General features: G+C 38.4%; 1 protein-coding gene across 3 annotated transcripts in view; it reads right to left on the reverse strand.

Moving 5' to 3' along the window:
• The window catches only part of Pola1 (polymerase (DNA directed), alpha 1), a 327,622-nt gene that overhangs the window by 66,026 nt on the left and 238,965 nt on the right, over positions 1-22,631 (reverse strand). For 2 of the 3 annotated variants that reach the window (XR_003953001.1, NM_008892.2), the window contains one exon: positions 4,800-4,893. The exons of the other annotated variant lie outside the window; for it this stretch is intronic. Coding sequence is in view for 1 of the 2 variants with exons in the window: in NM_008892.2 (NP_032918.1) it covers positions 4,800-4,893 (94 nt within the window). In the remaining variant the exon portion in view is untranslated. The remainder of the gene's footprint in view (positions 1-4,799; positions 4,894-22,631) is intronic. 3 annotated transcript variants of the gene reach the window in all.

Raw genomic sequence — 22,631 nt, forward strand, 5'->3', positions numbered from 1 at the left:
AATTCCCTTAAACTACACAATAAAACACTTAAAAGAACACAACTCAAAGCATTAGTTGTATGTAAAAAAAATACAAAGAAAGAAAACCTGAGTTTAGCATTATCTGCTTAAAATCTGTTTTATATAGAAAACCATTTCCACAATTGTGAGATAATTTTAAGAAAAATACTGAGTCAGATTTTTACTTTTCTACGTACTTTATAGGTATACTTTCCTTGGTATTAGTTATTAAAACTAAAATTTCTGGGGAAAAAAAGCCAGAGGTGATCTATAAATGACTACAAGTAAACAGGCTCCCCCAGTAGAGCAGTTATCCATGTGAACTCAGTGATTCTGACAGCACACACAGGACCTGTACAAGTTCAAATCAAACCATATTCCAGCATGGAGGAAGGTGGTATCAATTCTCAACCCTACCCAAGGAGAGTATGTATGTAAGTTGACCACACTCCAGTGGAAGGTCACACATCCACAAACATATATGAGCAGTACAAACTGGACTTGAAGGGCTTTAAAAAAAAAAAAGGACACAACGTTGGGAAGCTGGGGAAGGGAGGTGGGAGAGGGAGCTGGAAGGAGTTGGGGGAGGCAGGTAAATATGATCAAAATACTCTGTACAAAATACAATTTAAAAAGCCAGAAAACAGAGAGAACGCCTTTCTTAAAAATTCTTTTGGGGCTGATGAGATGACTTACTGGGTTAAAGCAATTGCTGCCACGACTGACAACCTGAAGTCAATTCCTAAAACCTACGTGCTAGAAAGCGAGAAGTAACTCCTGCGAGGTCTCCTCTGATCTCCACTTGTATGCTCTGCATGAATGTGAATGAAGTAATCAATGAATGAAATACAATAAAAATTCAAGTTTCCAGAGAAACAACTCAACTCATGGGCTTAAGAGCAAAGTAACTGGACCAGACAGGCCCTCCGTGACACAGCTTTATTTCCACTGCCCTGAAGGACTGAACCAAGCAAATTCTAAGGATGTCAACTGGCTGAGAGAAGACTCCAGGGGTTCCTTGCTACTTTTTTTTCAGTACTTCTAGCAATAATGAGCCTTCCTGCATGTTGACTTTAGCAGTCCAAGAAATAGAAATCCTTAATACCGAAAGGCAACCTGACTCGAGATGCTTAGACATCTCCAAATTGCAAATAATTCCTACAGTAAAATCCTTATCTTCTGGTTTCAAGAAAGAGAGTACCTTTATAATCCCCTTCATGTTTTAGAACTAATCACTGCCTTCCTTGGAGACCATTTTCTCAGAGTAATACAGCTGTGCTCATTTTATGGGCAAACTGCTCAGCTGATAGCAAGATAAGACTAGGGCCCTGAACAAGTGTGAGAAGCAGTCAGCTTGGCTCACTCATCAGTCCAAAGAACTGATATTCTTCGAGTTCAAGCTTTGTATCAGCCAAATGACAGACATTTGCCTGTAGTTATTTGCAACGTGTGGAATCTATATAAGCAATATGTAAAAGTATGAAGGAAGTTTTATAAGTTTAATTTATGGCACACCTGAGTCAAAGCAGACAATACAGAGTTCTGCTTTTCTTAAAGCCATTTACCAGTAATAAACAGTACTATTTACTAGGAACAATTTTCCCAAATCCCTGAAATCACTCGTGTGACCTCATTTTCCTCTGGGAATTCTTTAATCAAATATTTAGTGATTAGGCTACACGATGCAGTCCTGTCTCGATGAACTTAAGTGAAAGAGAAAGCAAAATAAAACACTTGAGACTACTCAAAAAGGTCACAGGGGAATTCAAAAGATGGAAACATTTCTTTAATTCAATTTGTTCATCAATCCAGTGCTGTTTCCTCACGGGCCGCCTTGAGGTAGTATTATGCCCATGAAATGATACAATAAGAATGGCTAAGCATTAAGAAGAGACAACAGTACCAGATAACAAACTTCTTTCTAGAAATAGACTAAAGCCTGAACTGAAAGAGCAATTAGTGTTCCCTCTCTTTGCTTAAGGCAAGTTGATCAGGTTAGTGGTAATAATATCATATTTACCACCTGATGAATCTGCCTTTCCACAAAAGACTCAGTGGTTGTCCAGGGCAGAGATTATCAGCCATTTATTCTGCTTTCATTGACATAAGAGTTCACACTCAACACATAATAAAATCTACACATGTTGTGTTTATTATTTCTCCATAAATAAAAACAGGTTCTGCAGGGAAAAGAGACCTTTTTCTTTCCTGCATTTATAAAAGCAGATAATTCAAGTACCTGGGCAAAGATGTGAATAGATTCTGGTTTCCCCAAACTGCTCATTTATTCGTATTCAGGCCAAGGCACCACAGGATGAGGCAGTCAAATGTGACCATTTTATGCTGCCATCCTGGAAATGGATTTTTACTTCACATATTGCCACAATGTTCTAAAACCTCCCTTGGACCCATTATGTCATCTGTGTACATTCTGGAGCAGTTACGACAATAATGCCAATGTCCCACAGAAATAAGACTTTAAAAAATGTTATGTAGTTACCGTGAGCATGCAGTAAACACTTCACCAAAGTGAGTAACAATCCTTTAACATTTTAAAGGAAAGGGGAAAATACCAAATGGGGTTAATTCACATTATGGACTAATGGTCTGTAAACTTTCATTTGAAAGGAAAAAAAAGCTTTGACAGAGCTACTTTTCACTGTAAAAAGTAAATAAACCTCTTTCAAATAATTTGTACATGTTTCTCCCAAGTCAAATTGCTGAGTTTTCAAACAAAAATTAAAAGCACCACCCAGCTACAACCTTTAAAACATAGGCTTTCTAATGTGAATGGTAAGACAATCTTAGTGAAGGAAACGTTGCTAGGAACTGCAAGGAAAGCAGAGTCTACAGCAAACACTTCACACACCAGTCACAGGGCACTTGTTGACAGATGATGCTTAGATTGCATTGACCACAATGTAACTGTGCTACAACTGACATTTTTCACATGGTGTCTGATAGTAACATCTACTGTGTTCTGGCCTTGGTCCAAATTACATCAATATATTTGCCCTTTGGTTCCTACAAGTTTAAAATTCACTTTTATACTAAAGAATCCCTTGAACAGCAAACTAAAAGAGAACTTAATTTCAAGTAATAAAATGAGAAGTGATTTTACATATGTTATAGTACTATACATTAAGGATTTTTCTCCTTATTATTGTTCTCCCTGATATATAAGTATTCTTATTTCCCATTTTCCTCATAGACTACAACTTCTATTAAACTCTCTTTTATTTGGGAACATTTCCCCTGATCTATTCAAGTTGTATTGGACAGTGGTTTTCTTTTTCTTTTGAGACAAAGTCTATTACATAGCCCTGGCTGTCGTGGAACTCCCTTTGTAGACTGGGCTGGACTTGAACTCCTAAGAGATCCACCTGCCTTTGCCTCCCAGGTGCTGGGAACAAGCTAATCTACAGTGAATAACCTACATTGGCTAGAAGAACAAAGAGGTTATGGGAAGCAGGTGTTTATATGCTGACACACCCAGAAAGAAGTCACAAACCCAAGAGAAGCTAATGTAGTCACCAGAGAATCAGGATTCAAATTTCCCAATTCATAAGTACCTTAAAGCCCATGGGGGCAAAAGGAGAACATACATTAATAATATCACAAGTAAAAATAGGCTAGATACTAGACATTAATAAATGTCACTAAGCCTATTTATTAATGGGCAGAAGGAACTTCTTGTCTACATAAGCTCTATGTCATAGAAAACATGTTGTGGAGACAAAGTGGCTGTTGAATATCCAAAGACAAAATACTAATTTCAATAAAGATCTTCATTTAGTTGTAAAAACATTTTCTTTCCAAGGACAGATAAACTAAGGAAGTCAAGGCAATAAAAAATAATTTCTAGAGTATCTCATAGGTTAAAAAAATTGAAGTTACTTATGACTAGAATTGAAAACATTGAGACCAAATCAAGGGCAGCATGGGAATTTTTATGTGAAAAAACTCCAGCCATATTTGTAGGTTTTTATATGCTGTTGAGGTTGCCTCCAGCCCTAATACCAACCAACAAAGCCCTGAATTGATATTCGCTGACAAACAACATAAACACTCTGTAGGTAACTAATAAGAAAAATGTGTAAATTTGCCTTTTTTATTTTTTACAGGTAATAGAAAAGTTGTCAATGTGATTTTCAGGTAGGAGAAAAAAACATGCACTTGTCATGACATTTTCAAATACTTTAAGTTATGTAACAAAGCTTTTCCCAGACCCATTAAGTCCCACAGTGCCTGCAAGTCTTGTGGAAGGAAATGCTGGGTACAGAAGGCTCCAGGCAGCATCTGATCATATGGGTTGAGGTACCTATACATTCTCTTAGGATGGAGTCAATAAAAGAACTCCACCCCACTCCTCTCTTTCAAAATGAACCTAGGCTTTTAGTGAACAGCGGAGACACACTCCAGGTCTATTTTTTTGTGGTAATATCTAGTTTTTGTAGGCCCAATGATCACGTTGCCTATGCTTACTTTATTACAATTACTAAACTCTATAGAAAATAGCATTTTCAAAATATAGCATTTAAAGAGTCCTTTTTGTACCGTTCCTCCCCCAAAAGCTTGCTTTAATAGAGAACAATGTAAGACAGGCTGTGGGGGCCAAAGCTGGGGATTCCTATGCCACCGCCCCTCATGTAGGGGATCCCTGTGTTCATATAGGCCCCTACAGCCTGCTTCTGAGACAGCAATGTGATGCTGTGTGAACAGCCTGACACAGTAGGTCTGGCTTTTATGATGCAAATTTCCACTTTAAACTCAAAGGTAATTACAGTATTTTAACGTACCTTTCTCATGTTCAGTAAGTTTTTCCAGTGCACAGTCCGCATCAAAAATGTACCGGTAAAAGCACAGCTGGGTGTACAAGGACTTGTCAGAATACTGCAATATAACAGAAAATAAATGAATACTACTATGGGGGGATGAAGATCACTCTCAGCAGACTGGATTCTCCAATTTTAACTTCCATATGAAGCAACATTCTGTAAAGAAAGAGGGTGAGTAAGGAGAGGATCACACTAATGGGGTGTCCCCCTCATAACACAGGTACCTTTCACAATTCAGAATAAATCCTGCCACTGGCTCACAGATTACTACTTGCAAAGCTGCAGACCGATTACCCCTGCTGTCAAAAAACTGATTTTGTCAAATTGCAAATTCCTATGCACCCGTGACAATTTTCACTGTTAATTGGGAAAAGTGGTACTGCGCTTCCTAACTGGGACCTGTCCATGCTAGCAGGAAGTTAAACAATTTCTGGAAACGGTTTAACATATATTGCTATACTATGAGCCCAATTTTCTGACTCATGGTGGCAATACATTGCCTTCGCCAACAAATGGCTTATAGATACAATGTTGGCATTTAAGAAGCCCACCTGTTCTGTGTTAATCTGAAGTGGGCAATAGATGATATTTGAGAAGTAGCATGAAAGAACAGGATTGCCATCCTACCATGGCAAAGCAGTAGCACGTTCTAACTTAACAAAGCATTAGGAAATGTGCCTGCATCCTCACTCATTCAGCAACATATGTTGACTGCTGCTGTTCCTAGCTTTCGAGTTACTATGTATGTCCTTTTAAAGACTTGTGTCTCATCCTGTGTGAAGGGAAAGACACATGCACCAAATTCAACAAGTAACAGGAGAATTATTTAGTGATGGCACTCAAATGCAATTCTACTTACTTTAAGCCACCTATTCTAGAAATGTTCTTTCCATGCTCCCGTGGAGCCAGATACCCATGATACCCTCCAGCTGGAGAACAATCAGCTTATATCTTGGCTGGGGGTGGGGGTGTCCTACCAAGGCCAAACAATCAGACACTTAGAACTTATCAAATAAGAAGCTCAAATAACAAAACACATCACCAATTTTCCCTGCTGTCTTGGAATAACACACTATTTATCCAACATTGAGTGAGTACCTGCTATGTACTAGGTTCAACATCAGTAAGGATGCACACATATCTATCTGATTTACATAGTAATTTACGGATCTTTATGAAACTAATCATCCAATGGCCCTAACAGCCAAGTTGTTTGTACCATTCATAAAGTTGGCCAAGTGGCACGCACAGAATGACACATGACTAGGAAGAAGACCATTATCTACTTCCTGATATGGAAAAGACACTATTTCTGAAGGGAATTTCTTAAGGGTAAGTATAATATTTAAGGATCGCAGATGGCAGTCAATAAGAAAAAGCTACAGCCAAATCAACTGGGTACAGAGGTAACTGAAATTCAGTTATTAGAGATCATGACTCACCTTCCTGCTTACTCCATTCTAAAACTTGTTACTAAGTTTAGTGTATTTTAAGCTTCTTTGGCCATGACAAATGGTATCTATAAATATTGGGCTGTAAGAATAAAACCACATGGCATTATTCATCGGCCAGGGCTATTTATTGTCCTTTTTTTTCGTATGTGCATTCCCTCCTATGTGCCTTTCTTTACCTGGACCTATTTTAAACCGTATACACCTAGAAGCTTATTTTATTTCTTATTAGCTATTCTACAATATGCATCATCATTATACTATTATACACCAGTTATTTTTAGCGAATCCTGATTACTGCTTCCTGGGGGGGAAAAGGAGGACGACAGCGATTAAGTTATTTGTTTAGTTTTTTAGATTCAGCAGTAATTGCTGGTACACATCTCCCTGACTGCACACATGCTGCAGGTTGAATAGAACACTGAAATTACCTCCTTCATAATAGTTTGTTTTGATAATGTATTGTGTGTCGAGATGATGAGAAACAGTTGCTGTCAATTTGATTAGCCATTATATTTTTATGTTAATTGCCATTATTGGGTCCATTCTGTTTAGTGTCACCATAGAAGCCATACAATGTTAGCATAAATAACAAATTGGAGTAAATTAGGAAGATATATTTTTGCCAATTCATTTTAATTGCCCCTCAGTCCTTCCGTTGGTTAACGCAGCTGTTGACCCATAATAAGCGCTGGGTCAATATAGCTGCTTGTCAATTCAGAAATGCAAAGTGCTGTGTTGCTGGTAATGGATATACAACAACCTTTGCCAGCCAACTGAAGCAAACGAGTGACAACCCACATGAAAGAATAAAGCGTCAGCCATGGAGTTTAGTGACCTGATATTAGTAGGCAGGCTAATTGAAAGTCACTGCCTAAATGGATAAGGAAAATAGAGGAAAAATTAAAAAGGAGTTATATATTTTTAAAAAATATACCAACACCTCCTGCCCTTTTGATTCCTGACATATTTTGCAATTAGTAAACTGGTTGAAAACAAAAGACCCTATTAGATTTTCAATGTCAAATACAATTAAGTGGTTTTAAAGAACACTCATGGAACAGAGAAAACTATAGCTTAAATGAACAAGAATAACACCTACTTTTGTTTTCTTGATTTTGGACCATTAACTTATGAGCACCAGAGATTAAAAAAAAAAAATCTTTACCCTCTTTTGTCTTTTGCTTTTGATGATAAATTCTAAACAAGAAACCTGACACTCTCCAGTTTTCTCTAAGACTCTCAGCTGGGTTCTCCCCGCCTGGCCCACCCTCACACTTAATGCTCATCATGACTGTACAAGATTGGATGAAAAAATACATCAAGAAAATAAGATAGTTTAACATTTCTTTCTCCAATTTCCACTTCCTGGTTTAAAATGTTCGATTTTTTTGTTCTTTCTTGAAAACTGCACTGAACACAGTGCCTAGGCTTCTTTCAGGGTCCCTTTACATTTAGAACATTACATACCAAAGCGGCTGTGATTTAGTAAGGCCAATGCTGAGCTGAAGTAGCTGCTGTACCCATATTCATGTTAGTTACTTGGAGCATTATCAGAGTAATAAGTATGGCCATGGGCATACTCACTTGCCCACATGCACTTACAGATGGGAAAATAATCCTGCTTTTATACCTGGCATAGGGGGAACACTTAGAAAAGAACATGGAAGAACTGAAGGGAAAGGAGTATTTTAATACCAATGTTTTTGACGTCTACATCAAACTTCAATGCTTTTGAGTCCTGTGATCCTATTACATAAGAAACAATGGAAATTTTACACTCCAGGCAAAAGTAGTTTCTAGCAAAAAGGCAGTCCTGTTTCCATTTATTGATGCTACCTGGTCGGTCTCTTGAGATTTATGATGAGGCTCCACATCACTAGTACCTCACTTGGTTACACATCAAAGTTGCCCTGGGAGCTTTTAAAAATACTGATGCTCAAACCTCACCCCTGGAATAACTAAATAGAAATGTGGGGTAGAGTGCTGGATATGGGCATTTTTAAGGGACCCTGGGAAGTTCAAGCGGGCAGGCTGAGATGAGAGCTGCTGTGTTTCGGATTGCCTGTATTGGAGATCCTTTTAGAACCATGGACTTTGATTCTCTCCAACCTAGCTTGAGAAAAAGGAATTTATACTACCCAAAACAGCCTGAGAAAATTTCATTATAATCATTTTTGAAGAAGATGCTTGCTTATTCAAACACGTTATTTCCAGATAAAGACAGGATATATGTTCTGGTTTAAATAATGTAAGGCAATGGTAAACTTCGTTTGCATTATTTGTTCCTTTTACTAAATTATATATGCATAAGTGTATTGCAGAAAGTGGAACACCTTTCTGTGACAGAGCCCAGAGAAATAGTACAGCTCTTGTTTTGTGCTCAAGTATTTCATGTTTTACTGAGGATACAACAGATTACCACTAAAAAATTGTATGTGCCTGGAATAAAACAGTTCATAACTCTTTTATGTTTTTCTTCCTCTCTATCATCCCTGTTTATTTTGTTTATCTGTACTTTTATTCTAATGGCCATGAAACATTCCACAATCGATTAATTCATTCCATGTATAACAGGTATTGGAAGGCATTTTGCAGGCAAATGGATGCAACTAGAAATTATCCTGAGTAAGGTAACTCAGACCCAAAAGGACATGCATGGTATGTACTCAATAATAAGTGGATATTAGCCAAAAATGTACAGAATACTCAGGATACACCCCCACAGAACTCAAAAAGCTCAACAAGCTGAAATGCCCAAGTGAGGACACCTCAGTCCCACTTGAAAGAGAGAAGAAAGCAATCACAAGTGGGGAGGGAGGGACAGACCTGGGAGGGAAAGTGGACAGAGTAGGGGTGAGTGGGGTGAGAGGGGAACCTGATCTGGTATTGAGTGAGGGAAAAGGAATGAAGCCCTGAGACCCAACAGAAAGAATGTAAACAGGCAACCTCAGGAAATAGGAAGTTGGGGGAAGCCCCCAGAATGCACCAGAGACCTGGGAGGTAAGAGACTCTCAGGACTCAAAGGGAGGGACCTTACATGAAAACACCCAACAGAAGGGAGAGGGAACTTATAGAGCCCACCTCCAGCAGGAAGACAGGACATCAAATGAGGGATCAGGTTGCCATCCCACAGTCACACCTCTGACCCATAATTGTTCCTGCCAGAAAGAATTATAGGTATGGAAATGGAGAGGAACTTGAAGAAAAGAAGGTCCAGCAACAGGCCCAAAGTAGGATCCAGCTCAAGGGGAGGTCCCAAGACCTGACACTATTACTGAGGCTATGGAGTGCTCACAAAAAGGGACCTAGCATTACTGCACTCCAGAAGACCCAGGAAGCACCTTAAAGAGTCAGATGAAGATATTTGCACCTAACCAATGGACAGAAGCAACTGACCCCTGTTGTTGAATTAGGGAAAGATGAAAGAGGCTGAGGAGAAGGGCGATCCTATAGGAGGACCAACAGTCTCAATTAACCTGGACCCCCTGGATGTTTCAAACACTGGACCACCAAACAGACAGCATACACCAGCTGATATTAGGGCCCCAACACACATACTAAGTAGAGGATTGCCAGGTCTGTGTTCATTCAGAGATGATGCAACCTAACCCTCAAGAGACCGGAGGCTCCAGGGAGTTCAGAGGTCATGTGGGGTGGGGGGGTAAGGGCATCCACATGGAGGCAGGGGGGTGGGGAGGAGGTATGGGTTGTGGAACAGACAGAGGGTGGATGGGGCGGGAGAATAAAATATGGAGTGTAAAAATTAATTAATAATAATAATAATAATAACAGAATGGCAATGCTGAGGCCAGCGAGATGGCTTGAGGACCTGAGTTAAATCTCTGGGCTCTAGATAGTGGAAAGAGAGAGAACTGACTGCCATAAATTGTCCTCTGGCCTTCATAATATGTCATTATCATGAATCCTCCAATAAATAATAAATAAATGTAATAGAAAGTAAAAGGCAAAAGAATGGTGCTGAAAGTGGTTTCTGTCTCCATGGTGGGTTTGCTTCCTTTCTACTTGACAGACCTAGCTGTTTCTCTGCATCCCTATGACTCACTCTGTTCCTCACTCTGATGCAGAACTCATGCCCCCGTGGAAGTCTTCACTGTAGTCTAGCAGCCCTTAGGTCTCAGAAGATGTGAGCTTCTGAAGCCAGCTATCAGATGTACTTCCCCTCTATTCTGCTGGTGCCTGGTTTAGAACCTGGTGTGCTGCTGCCCTTCAATGACCATGGAAGGAAAAGTTTCTACACCTGTCCTGCATTGCTTATTTCCACCTTAACATATTGCCTAATACTCTAACAATAATAAATCATTTGAATTAGTTTTCATCTGTAAAACGGGCTTAATAGACTACTCAGGAATATTTTAAAGTAACAAGATATATATAACCAAGTACCCAGCACCAACTGGATAAATGAATTAAACTGTAAACTTCTGGAAGGTTTGGACTGGTATAAAATCCAATAATTCATGCTCACTGCAAGTACTCCAGAAAATTTTATTTAAAGAACCTTTAAATTCTTGAACACAAATGGCCCTTTTCATTACTAAATTAAAAACTGTCATTAATATAGTTCTACTGAAGATTTGCCTTTCAAATTCTAGTACCTTCAATTTCCACATACCTTTAAGTCTATTGCACAAATTATCAGTCTTGATGACAAAAAGGTTGAGACAAGCTTTCTTGGTTTTCTTGCCACTCAAATCAGTATCCTATCCACCTTATTTGCAAAAATCTATGTTAACTTAGCTATTTTGCAAATATGGAACAACAGAGGGTGAGAAAAAAATACTGATTTGCCAACACTACTGTACTTTGCAAAAGAAATTATTTCCATAGGCTACAGAAATAACTTATTTGGATTACTTCAATTAAGTCTAATACAAAACATTGCCACCACTTCATTAATCAGCCGCTTGTGAGGATTCCTTTTCTAAGAAGTCTTTTTGGTAATTTGATTAGAAAGAATGGTGGCACGCATTATCATGATTCAGTATGTCCATCGAACAATTTACAGCAAGTTCTCGATAATGATGAGCTTAAAAAATACAGTAATTTCTTCATTTCAGGATCCTATTTTTTATAAATATGATTTTTCAGTCGTTGGCAGTACATGTTGCTGAATAAGCATTAGGAAATATTTCAGTGCTTTAAGAGGCATTTCTTTCCCTCTCCCCACAGACACCCCCCCACGAATGATGCAGTAATTAAAACCTAATTATTATCTTCATTTTAAACAAAACCTAAAGTGAATACCAATTAATAACAACATACTAATGAGCATCTGCTGTGATGAAATTGAATATGAATGTGCTGCAAATTTCGGGTAATTTATTTATTTATTTATTTTTAGGGTAAGTGCCACTGGTCGCTTTCTGCTGTTAGAAGATTATATAGAATGTACACCATTTTCTATGAAGTCATTCTGCACATGGCAATTTCCATCTGAAGAGACAGGGGTGGTTTCAATATCACAGATGTCAAAATAACCAAGTATTGGCCATGTTGTCTTTATGGGGATGGAAGACAATTCTACTGACCTCTATTCAGAAAAAGAATTTACTGTCTTCTACACAAAGGGTTTTCTTTTGTGATGTTTTGTTTCTATTTAACACTTGAAAATCATTTGAGGGCTGGAGAGATGGCTCAGTGGTTAAGAGCACTGACTGCTCTTCCATAGGGCCCGAGTTCAATTCCTCGAACTGACATGGCAAATCACAACTGTCTGCAACTCCAAGATCTGACACTCTCACACAGACATATATACAGGAAAAACACCAATGCACATAAAATAAAGATGTTTAAAAATATTTGAATCTGCACCTTCTTTTACGTGTAAAGATGTACAATTAATACAATGAAGTTTAAATAAATCTTTCAAGTAAAGATTTGAAAGTCATCATCTTGGTTTCCTATACAAACTTAAGATGATAAAAATTTTTATTTAAGCTAGAACTACTAAGGTAATCAATCATTGGATATCAGATTTATAAGTAGAACATTAAGAAGTAAACTATGAAGAGAGAATAAGATTCTTAAGACAGAGCCTTAGTCTCCACATCTACAGTACATACTGGTAAGGCTACATTAGTACTGTTTAAGTAGGTTCTGTTTGTATGCTTCAGAGACTTGTCCAAATGTTTAGTTTTAAATTTTATTAATTAAAACTTTAATGGTATGCTGATATATAGGATATCATATATATTAGACATTAAATTTTTAATGAATATGTAGATATCTGCTATATATAAACGTTTAAGACATCTAATTCCAACATATTAACTGGTGTGTCCACTGATGGAATTTTAAAAATTCTATTAAGTTAAAACAGACATCTATATTGTTAAGAGTATCTCTTATCTGTTTTGCATATGACAGATGCTTTTACAATTCTATATGAAATATTATTTGAAAAAAGGTTCCTGTGGTTGGGTAGTTTTAAGAATGTCCTTTTACTTATAAGCGAGACAGAAAATTATAACTTGACTGTTTTCTATTTGCAAAGTGTCACTGGTAATTTCTTGGCACAACTGACCAAATATCTGCCTTTCATTAGAATAAGAAAATTCTAGAATTTCCTATTCTACCTCTATCAAAAAAAATTGGAAAATTGACATGTAGAATGTTTGATCAGCTTTCTAATATCTTGATAAATGCTCTTAAACAGCCAGTTGTCATTGCAATAAGTAAATAGCAAGTTACTGAAATAAATATACATCACTAGTATAAATGGAATGAGATTGGGATGAAAATATAGTCAACTTCATTGACCTACCTACAAGTTAAGGTGAAGTCTGGGCTAAGAAACCTCACAGAACAAGTTTGCTTCACATGGAATAAGGTGAGCATGGCTGATCCAAGATCTGGGATGTTAATCAATCAGGCTAGCATCATGCAAGTATTCATTCAACTAACTGAGGACATGCCAAGCACTGCTAGGACTCCATCTAAGACCATGAAGGCAACAGTTTAAGTCTGTATAAACTGAGCTGGGAATGGTGGTATACACCATTAATCCCAGCATCCAGAAGGGAGAGACAAGTAGAGGATCTCTGTGAGTTCAAGGACAACTTGGTCTATAAAGTGAGTTCAAGGACAGCCAGGGTTACTTACATAGAGAAACCCAGTCTTTAAAAATCAAAACCATAGTATAATGTCAAGTCCAGTGTGGGTGCATTTTCTTTACTGTCTTATCATATTTCTTTTGTATGTGCATGCATGCCCAGGCTACCCTGCATGCATAAAGATCAGAGGTCAGATTGGCAGGAGTAAGTTCTCCCTTTCCACTTGGTTTCCTTGGTCCATCAGGCTTGATGGCAAGTGCCCTTATAGAGTTCTATAGGCACATCTTCTGTATCAGAGTTAAAGACATCTCCATTCACCTTTTACCTACTATCATTTCCTTTCTATAATATTCTGTCTTGATATGAGACATGGTCTCATTTTGTAGACCCAGCTGGCTTGGAATATGTTACATGGAGCTTAGGCTTGCAAATTCTCCGACACCAGCCCCTTGAAGTGTAGGGATAACAGTTATGTACATCCACACCCAGCTTTTATAACTTTTGATTTGGTTCTGATACTACATTGAGAAGTCCCTGACAGCCATATTCATTCTAAATTTCTGATAATATTTCATCAACACAGCCATTTGATGACTACATGTAAATTAATTATAATAAATAAAAAACTATATTCCTTTAACTTATAAAATACAGTATGTAATGTTTTACAATGTATTCAATCTTCATAACTAGGAGAGACCAGAAGCAACTGGGATTATTTTCCATATTTTATACAACTCAGCAAGGAAAATCATGTTTATGATTCCAGATCTAATAAAAAAAAACAGTGTGTATCTAGTCAGTTTTGAAAAATCAGTAGACTCAATATGGGAATAACTATTCATAGCTAGACTTAAGAAAGAGACAGTATTATATGGCCAAATAGCATCTTATATCTTGGCAAAAGATGTGGATCTTGTCTGGATGAGAGAAAGTCCATCATATGTCCATATAGCTTGAAATCAACAAAGATTTTCCCAAATGCTTTACATGCATTAAGTCAAACTATGTGAAAAGGTCTTGAAGTTTAGGATGACAAGACAATTTTCAGATCAGTCTCCTCTGTTGTATTTAATCGTAAGCATGTAAAATAACTATTCAGATTATCTTTATTTTATAGGAAGAGTAGAGACTCTGGCTACTGGACTTGTCTTAAGTCATTCAGCTAGCTGGTATTCAGAGTCTAAGCCTCTTGATCACCCAATGCTACTTTTCATTCACATACTTCCAAATACTAGTCATTCTCCCAGTCAACTGGTTTTTTTGCTTTTTGTTTTGTTTTGGTTTTTGGTTTTTTTTGTGCCCCCCCAGGCTAGTTTTCTATTGGAAATATTAGCTTTGTTGCCAGAGGTCATCTATTCATATGCACTAGATACCTTCCTTCCAGCTGTAAGGATAGTGTGATGTCATATTCAAAACACAGCCAAGCAAAGGTCAGTGAGGTTTAATCATCAGACTACAAAAGGAACACTGGCTTGGGGCTAGAAGCAGAGGCTGGATAAGAAACTGACCAAACCAAATAAAAAGGCTTTCCAATGTGCATCATTGCACCCTAGAAACATAATCTCCAATTCTGCCAATTTAACCTTGTAATTTCTGATTATATTAATTCTCAAAAGCTTCCCTAAAAATTTGCGTCAAAGGTGCATACAGTAGTGCATGACTGTAATTCCAATAGGGTGCCAAGTTCAAGGCTACAAAAGTAGACACTTAAAAAAAAAAAACAGCCTGGCATGGTGGCACACGCCTTTAATCCCAGTACTTGGGAGGCAGAGGCAGGCAGATTTCTGAGTTCAAGGCCAGCCTGGTCTACAGAGTGAGTTCCAGGACAGCTAGAGCTATACAGAGAAACTCTGTCTTGAATAAACCAAACAAACATGGGCCAGCAAGATGGCTCTACAACTAAAAGCATGTGCCACACAAGCCTGTCGGCCAGAGTCTGATTCCAAAACAGACCATGGAAAAGACAAAGTTGTCTTTTGACCTCTGTATGCATGCACGACAGAGATGTGAGTCCTAACCCCTGCAGATAAAGTAAGTAAATAAGTAGATAGATAGATAGATAGATAGATAGATAGATAGATACATATACATACATACATAGAAAGAAGGTGGTTCTAATACATTATGTACAAGTATGAAAATGCTACAACTGAACATTATGTATAGTTAATAAATGCTAAGAAAACATTTAAAACATAAACAAAAACAAAAAAAATCTATTTCTGATGGGAGAAATGTCAGCATTTGAGTTCTCAGAAATAAAGTTTACTAACTGAACACATTAAGTCTTTAAGTATATACTTGAAAATGTTTTCATTTGGATTTAGAAATTGCTATTGGAACATCAAGAGGCTTTCTTAGTTTTACAAATGAAAATACAGAGGCTCCTAGAGGCCAAGTAGGCTCTCATTTGGAAATGTAAGTGGGGGTGGCAACACAGTTCCTCAAGGCACTGTTATGACTGTGAGTAATATGTAGGAAACACTCAATGTAGCACCTGGAATACTGCAAGTGCTAAGCAAATGGCAACATTATAACTGTTAGCTATAAACACTTACCCTTGGCAAGTTTCCTGAAATAAACCAAACTGGTACTTCCAAGAAGACTTTTTAAAATTTTTGGTACTTTATTCAAGAGCCAAGGTCAAACAAAAGAAGTTGCCAATGTTATAAGCAAATAAGAAGAAGGTAACCCAGAGACAAAGTTTGGAGCTAAGACGAAAGGATGGACTATCCAGAGACTACACCACCCGGGGATCCATCCCATATTCAGCCACCAAACACAGACACTATTGCATAAGACAGCAAGATTTTGCTGAAAGGACCCTGATATAGCTGTCTCTTGTGAGACTATGCTGGGGCCTAGCAAACACAGAAGTGGATGCTCACAGTCAGCTAATGGATGGATCACAGGGCTCCCAATGGAGGAGCTAGAGAAAGTACCCAAGGAGCTAAAGGGATCTGCAACCCTATAGATGGAACAACATTATGAACTAAGCAGTACCCCGGAGCTCTTGACTCTAGCTGCATATGTATCAAAAGATGGCCTAGTCAGCTATCACTGGAAAGAGAGGCCCATTGGACACGCAAACTTTATATGCCCCAGTACAGGGGAATGCCAGGGCCAGGAAGTGGGAGTGGGTGGGTAGGGGAGCAGGGAGGGAGGGTATAGGGAACTTTCAGGATAGTATTTGAAATTTGAAGTGTATATGAGGAAAACAGCTAATAAAAAAAAAAAGAAAAAAATTTTAACAATGGGGAAAAAAAAAGGTAACCACTTTCTTCAGTACCAATTATGGTAAGGAAATAACCTGACAATGTTTATCTTTCCAATAGGCTGCGTTGGGACAAAATACTTCTTTGGTCTTAGTTTCTTGAGGTTTGTATCAGTTCTGTTACTGTATTGTAGTATATTCAAGGACAGGGATTCAATCCTAAACACAAACTCAGGATTCTCTCAAAATTCTGGCACAGACAAGAATAAGGGTGGCATATATGTTTAAGAAAAAAAAAAGCTAAGAGTCAAGCTAAGTTAAGGCATTCCATGCTACTCAACATAAACCTGTGCATTAAGGTTTACTAATACCTCAAACAGGGCCAGACTAGGTTTGAATCTCACTTCTGCTCTTTACTAGATATGTGATCCTGAACAAAGTGTCTATCGGTGTCTCCCTACATGTAAAACAGAGTAAATAGGGTTAGGGTGTAGAAAATACTTAGAACTGTGCGTAAAACACAGTAAGTGATCTTCTTTTCTTTTCTTTTTTGAAGTGTTTAAATTTGGCCACATCATACTTTTAATTAATTTCTACAGTATTTGCTTTATCTAGCTTTTAATATAGCACTGTTTCATAAAGTTATATACTTTATAAGCTCTTATGAGAAGGAAATTATAGCTATGGATATAGTTTATGGTGAATGATGCCACTGTACAGTACAGCATCTAAAAGCTCCAAAAATGATGCTGAAGGAATATTGAAATATTTTGGGTGAGAGGGCCACTTAGCTCTTAACAGAAAGTAAAGAGGTAGATTTTGGAGATATGGTAAGAACTCCTGGGTCAGTCAGTCATAATCTCTAAGTTTGAGTTTACCCATCTGCAAACCATCCACTGAGAGGGTTGTGGGGACACATCACAGGCTTACATAAAATGTTTGAAAAAAGGCTACTGTCACATACAGAAATGGTGGGCACTCAATGGCTTAAATTATTACTTAGGAGTTATACTTTGTAATACCTTTGCTTTGGTGCTAAGATACCCATCATTACATTTTAATGGTCCTAGAACAAAGATAAGTTTTATAGCTGCTGGTCTAACTAACTATTTCTTTCTCTCTTAAATCCTATTACTAAATCAGCAGTATATCTTATAATTGGCATGATAAAAGGGAAAGCAGTAGGCATAAACCAAGTTAATATTCCTGCCTTCTGTGTTCTCCTGATTCAATACTAAGACTAAGTTCTTGTTAATATCCAGTTTTCCCAGCCAGACTACGTTCATTATCCTTCTATGCACAGCTCAGTCAATGAAATAATGAATAGTCTGTTCACAAACATGACTCAGGCTATTTGGCCACAAACTCAGTATTCTAACCGACTATCATAGTACTAGATTAAAAAGTAATTCTCACACTAAGATATCTCTTAGTAGACTCCAATCATTTGGGTCTTAGGTAGTTGTTTGAAAATAGCATAGTAATAGAGTCATGGAAGAGGTCTCATGATCTTCCTACATTATGCTTTGTACAAAAATCCTTCCAGTAACAATTCACTATAGATATACTTTTCAGATGTAAAAAATTTCTAAACTAACCCAAAAAAGGACATTAACATTCATGCATATTCACTGCCTAAGTTCTTCTATCTTACCAGATGATACTACTTTGACAAAACCGAAGCCAAAGCAAACTGGCTTTAATATTTTTAGGGTATAACAGAAATTACAGTATCTACTAATTCTTTAATTATAAACTAGGTCAGTTTATACACAATACCTAGCATTTCTTTCTGAAAGTTTACCTAAACTCTCTTCTACACCCATTTAATAGGAAACCAAGCCACCATACAGAAAACAATTTAAAACAAAATCGAACTGGCTAGCAGACTGTCTTTGGAATAAAATGTATAACCATGAATGTATTTTCCCCAAGCACACTCACCTAAAAAGGGAGGAGAAACCACTCTTTTCCTGAAACAATGTTTATAAAGCCTTCAAGACTGAAGGAATGTCATTAGGAAAAGTCAGAAAATAAAAACTACAATCTTGCCTAGGCTCTAATTCTGCCCACTTGGGGTATTACATGGGAAACCTTTTATAAGGTATCCCACCAATGCTCTCCCCCATTTAAAACACCGCACCAGACCAAGATCTCATCCTAACGTTAAATTTTCTCTTTTACTTATAACACTCCCTGGGGTCCCTTTGGGACCTTCAATGACCACTGTTAACTCTTTCATACTTCCTAACCCTATGCTACACTGCTGCTTACTAGGTTTCTTGGTAGGCTACACTGTTGACCCTTTGGCTTGCTCTTAGGATTCCTTTTCTCCTATTGGGTTGCCTTGTCCAGCCTCCATATGAGGGCTTTTGCCTTGTATTTGTATCTCGGTTTTTGCATTTGTTTGTTGTCTCTTGGAAGTCCACTCTTTTCTGAAGGAAACCAAGTATGTGGGGTGGGGAGTGGATCCAGGGAAGAGAGAAGGCAGTGGCAGTGGTGGTGGGAGCTGGGAGGAGAAACTGTGGCCAGAATGCATGAGAGAGAATCTACTTTCAAAACAAAGGACCAAAACATCCTGCGTCTTTTACATTTTCCTTGGCTGGAACTGTTTAGTTCTTTAGAAGTACAGCAGAAGGGTTAACAGGAGCCCTAGAAGTCATGTTTCTCTCAAAACGTTTTCTATCCACTTATCTCATTTGACGGTCTTGCATATTGGTCAATACCTTCTTGAATATACAAACTTGTATTTGATTATTCCAAAACATAATTCATATCCTTGTTTTCCTCTTTCTGCCCTAGGACACTTCAAAGCTTTGCACATTTTCTTCCAGAAAAGCACAAAAAAGCATTAGCCCTTGTTTCCTCAAAATAGTATACCACTGGCATTTAGTAATTGTTCAGGAAATACTATCACAATACCAAAAAATGCCCCAATGAAGGAGCTAGACCCAAGGAGCTGAAGAGGTTTTGCAGCCCCATAGGAAGAGGAACAATGTGAACTAACCAAGAGCTCCCTGGGATTAAACCACCAATCAAAGAAAACACGTGGTGGGACTCATGGCTCTATCTGAATATGTAGCAGTGGATGGCCTAGTCAGTCATCAATGGGAGGAGAGGCCCTTGGTCCTGTGAAGGTTTTATGCCCCAGTGTAGGGGAATGCCAGGGCCAGGAATTGGAGTAGGTGGGTAGGGAGCAGGTGAGGGGGGAGGGGATAGGAGATTTTCAGAGGGGAAACTTGGAAAGGGAGTAACATTTGAAATGTAAATATAGAAGCCACACAGTGGTGGCACATGCCTTTAATCCCAGCACTTGGGAGCAGAGGCAGGTGGATTTCTGAGTTCAAGGCCAGCCTGGTCTACAAAGTGAGTTCTAGGACAGCCAGGGTTACACAGAGAAACCCTGTCTCAGAAAGACTAAAAACTAAAAACAAAAACCAAAAAAAGGAAGGAAGGAAGGAAGGAAGGGAGGGAGGGAGGGAGGGAGGGAGGGAGAGAGAGAGAGAGAGAGAGAGAGAGAGAGAGAGAGAGAGAGAGAGAGAGAGAGAGAGAGAGAGAAGGGAAAGTGAAAAAGAGAGGAGAAAAAAACGTAAATAGAGAAAGTATCTAATAAAAGAAAAAAAAGAGAAAGCAGTGGCAAATGTTGCTATTCTCAAGTGTACAAATGTTTTAAAGAGGCTAGGAATGAAACATAGTAGGAAAGCAGGTGCTTACAGTGCTCAAGAGTAATCTCCACAATTAAGATGCTTAGCTACAAAGTCATCTGGAATAGCAAAAAACCTAGGGTAGCAAAAACTCTTCTCAACAATAAAAGAACCTCAGGTGGAATCACCATGCCTGACCTAAAGCTGTACTACAGAGCAATTGTGATAAAAACTGCATGTTACTGGTACATAGACAGGCATGTTGATCAATGGAATAGAATTGAACACCCAGAAATAAAAGCACACACTTACGGTGACTTGATCTTTGAGAAAGGAGCTAAAACCATCCAGTTGAAAAAAGACAGCATTTTCAACAAACGGTGCTAGCACAACTGAAGGTTATCATGTAGAAGAATGAGAATTGATCCATTCTTATCTCCTTGTACAAAGCTCAAGACTAAGTGCATCAAGGAAAACCAGAGACACTGAAACTTTTAGAGGAGAAAGTGAAGAAGAGCCTCGAAGATATGGGCACAGGGGAAAAATTCCTGAACAGAACAGCAATGGCTTGTGCTATAAGATTGAGAATCGACAAATGGGACCTCATAAAATTGCACAGCTTCTGTAAGGCAAAAGACACTGTCAATAAGACAAAAAGGCCACCAACAGATTGGGAAAGGATTTTTACCAATCCTAACTCTGATATGGGACTAATATCCAATATATACAAAGAGCTCAAGAAACTGGACTCCAGAAAACCAAACAGTCCTATTGAAAAATGGGGTACAGAGCTAAACAAATAATTCTCAACTGAGGAATACTGAATAGATTAGAATCACCTAAAAAACTGTCCAACATCCTTAATCATCAGAGAAATGCAGATCAAAACAACCCTGAGATTCCACTAAATGGCTACGATCAAAAATTCAGGTGACAGCAGATGCTGGCGAGGATGTGGAGAAAGAGGAACACACTCCTCCACTGCTGGTTGGATTGCAAACTGGTACAACTACTCTGGAAATCAGTTCGGCGGTTCTTCAGAAAATTGGACATAGTACTACAGCTAGATCCAGCAATATCTCTCCTGGGCATATATCCAGAAGACGATCCAACTTTTAATAAGGACACATGCTCCACTATGTTCATAGCAGCCTTATTTATAATAGCCAGAAGCTGGAAAGAACCCAGATGTCCCTCAACAGAGGAATGGATACAGAAAATGTATCCATTTACACAATGTGTCCATTTACACAATGGACTACTATTCAGCTATTAAAAACAATGAATTTATGAAAATCTTAGGCAAATTGATGGATCTGGAGAATATCATCCTAAGTGAGGTAACCCAGTCACAAAAGAACACACATGATATACACTTGCTAGTAAGTGGATATTAGCCCAGAAACTTAGAATATCCAAGATACAATTTGCAAAACACAGGAAACTCAAGAAGACCGAAGAACAAAGTGTGGATACTTCGTTTCTTCTTAGAATGGGGAACAAAATACCCATGGAAGGAGTTACAGAGACAAAGTTTGGAGCAGAGACGAAAGGATGGACCATCTAGAGACTCCCTCACTGGGGATCCATCCCATAATCAGCTTCCAAACGCTGACACCATTGCATACACTAGCAAGATTTTGGTAAAAGGACCCTGATATAGCTGTCTTTTGTGAGACTATGCTGGGGCCTAGCAAACACAGAAGTGGATGCTCACAGTCAGCTATTGGATGGATTACAGGGCCCCCAATGGAGGAACTAGAGAAAGTACCCAAGGAGCTAAAGGGGTCTGCTACCCTATAGGTGGAACAACAATATGAACTAACTAGTGCCCCCAGAGCTCATGTCTCTAGCTGCATATGTAGCAGAAGATGGCCTAGTAGGCCATCATTGGGAAGAGAGGCCCCTTGGTCTTGTGAAGATTTTATGTCCCAGTATAAGGGGAATGCCAGGGCCAGGAAGTGGGAGTGGGTGGGTTGGGGAGCAGGGTGGGGGGAGGGTATAGGGGACTTTGGGAAGGGAAACTAGGAAAGGGGATAGCATTTGAAATGTAGATGAAGAAAATATCTAAGAAAAAAAGGGAAAAAAAAACACATAAGTAAAACACATAAAATTAGAAAATAGTCCAGAGATGCCTTTCGATAGAGTCTGGAGTCCCATCTAGGGAAAACTGCTTTTTCCTTTCTCCTCTTTTGTGTTGTGAGACAGTCTCTTAATTTATAGACTAGGCTGGTCTCAAACTCATGAACCACTTGCTTCTGTACCCTAAATGTCAGATTTCAAGAGTGTGATACCATATCCAGTCACTCACTTTTAATGTTAGTAATAAATACCATGGAATAGAGTCACTACTTCTTTAATTCCAGCACATAGAAAATGGAGCAAGAAAATCGGAAATTAAGTGT

Source organism: Mus musculus, chromosome X (assembly GCF_000001635.26).
Source record: "Mus musculus strain C57BL/6J chromosome X, GRCm38.p6 C57BL/6J".
Lineage (NCBI taxonomy): Eukaryota > Metazoa > Chordata > Mammalia > Rodentia > Muridae > Mus > Mus musculus.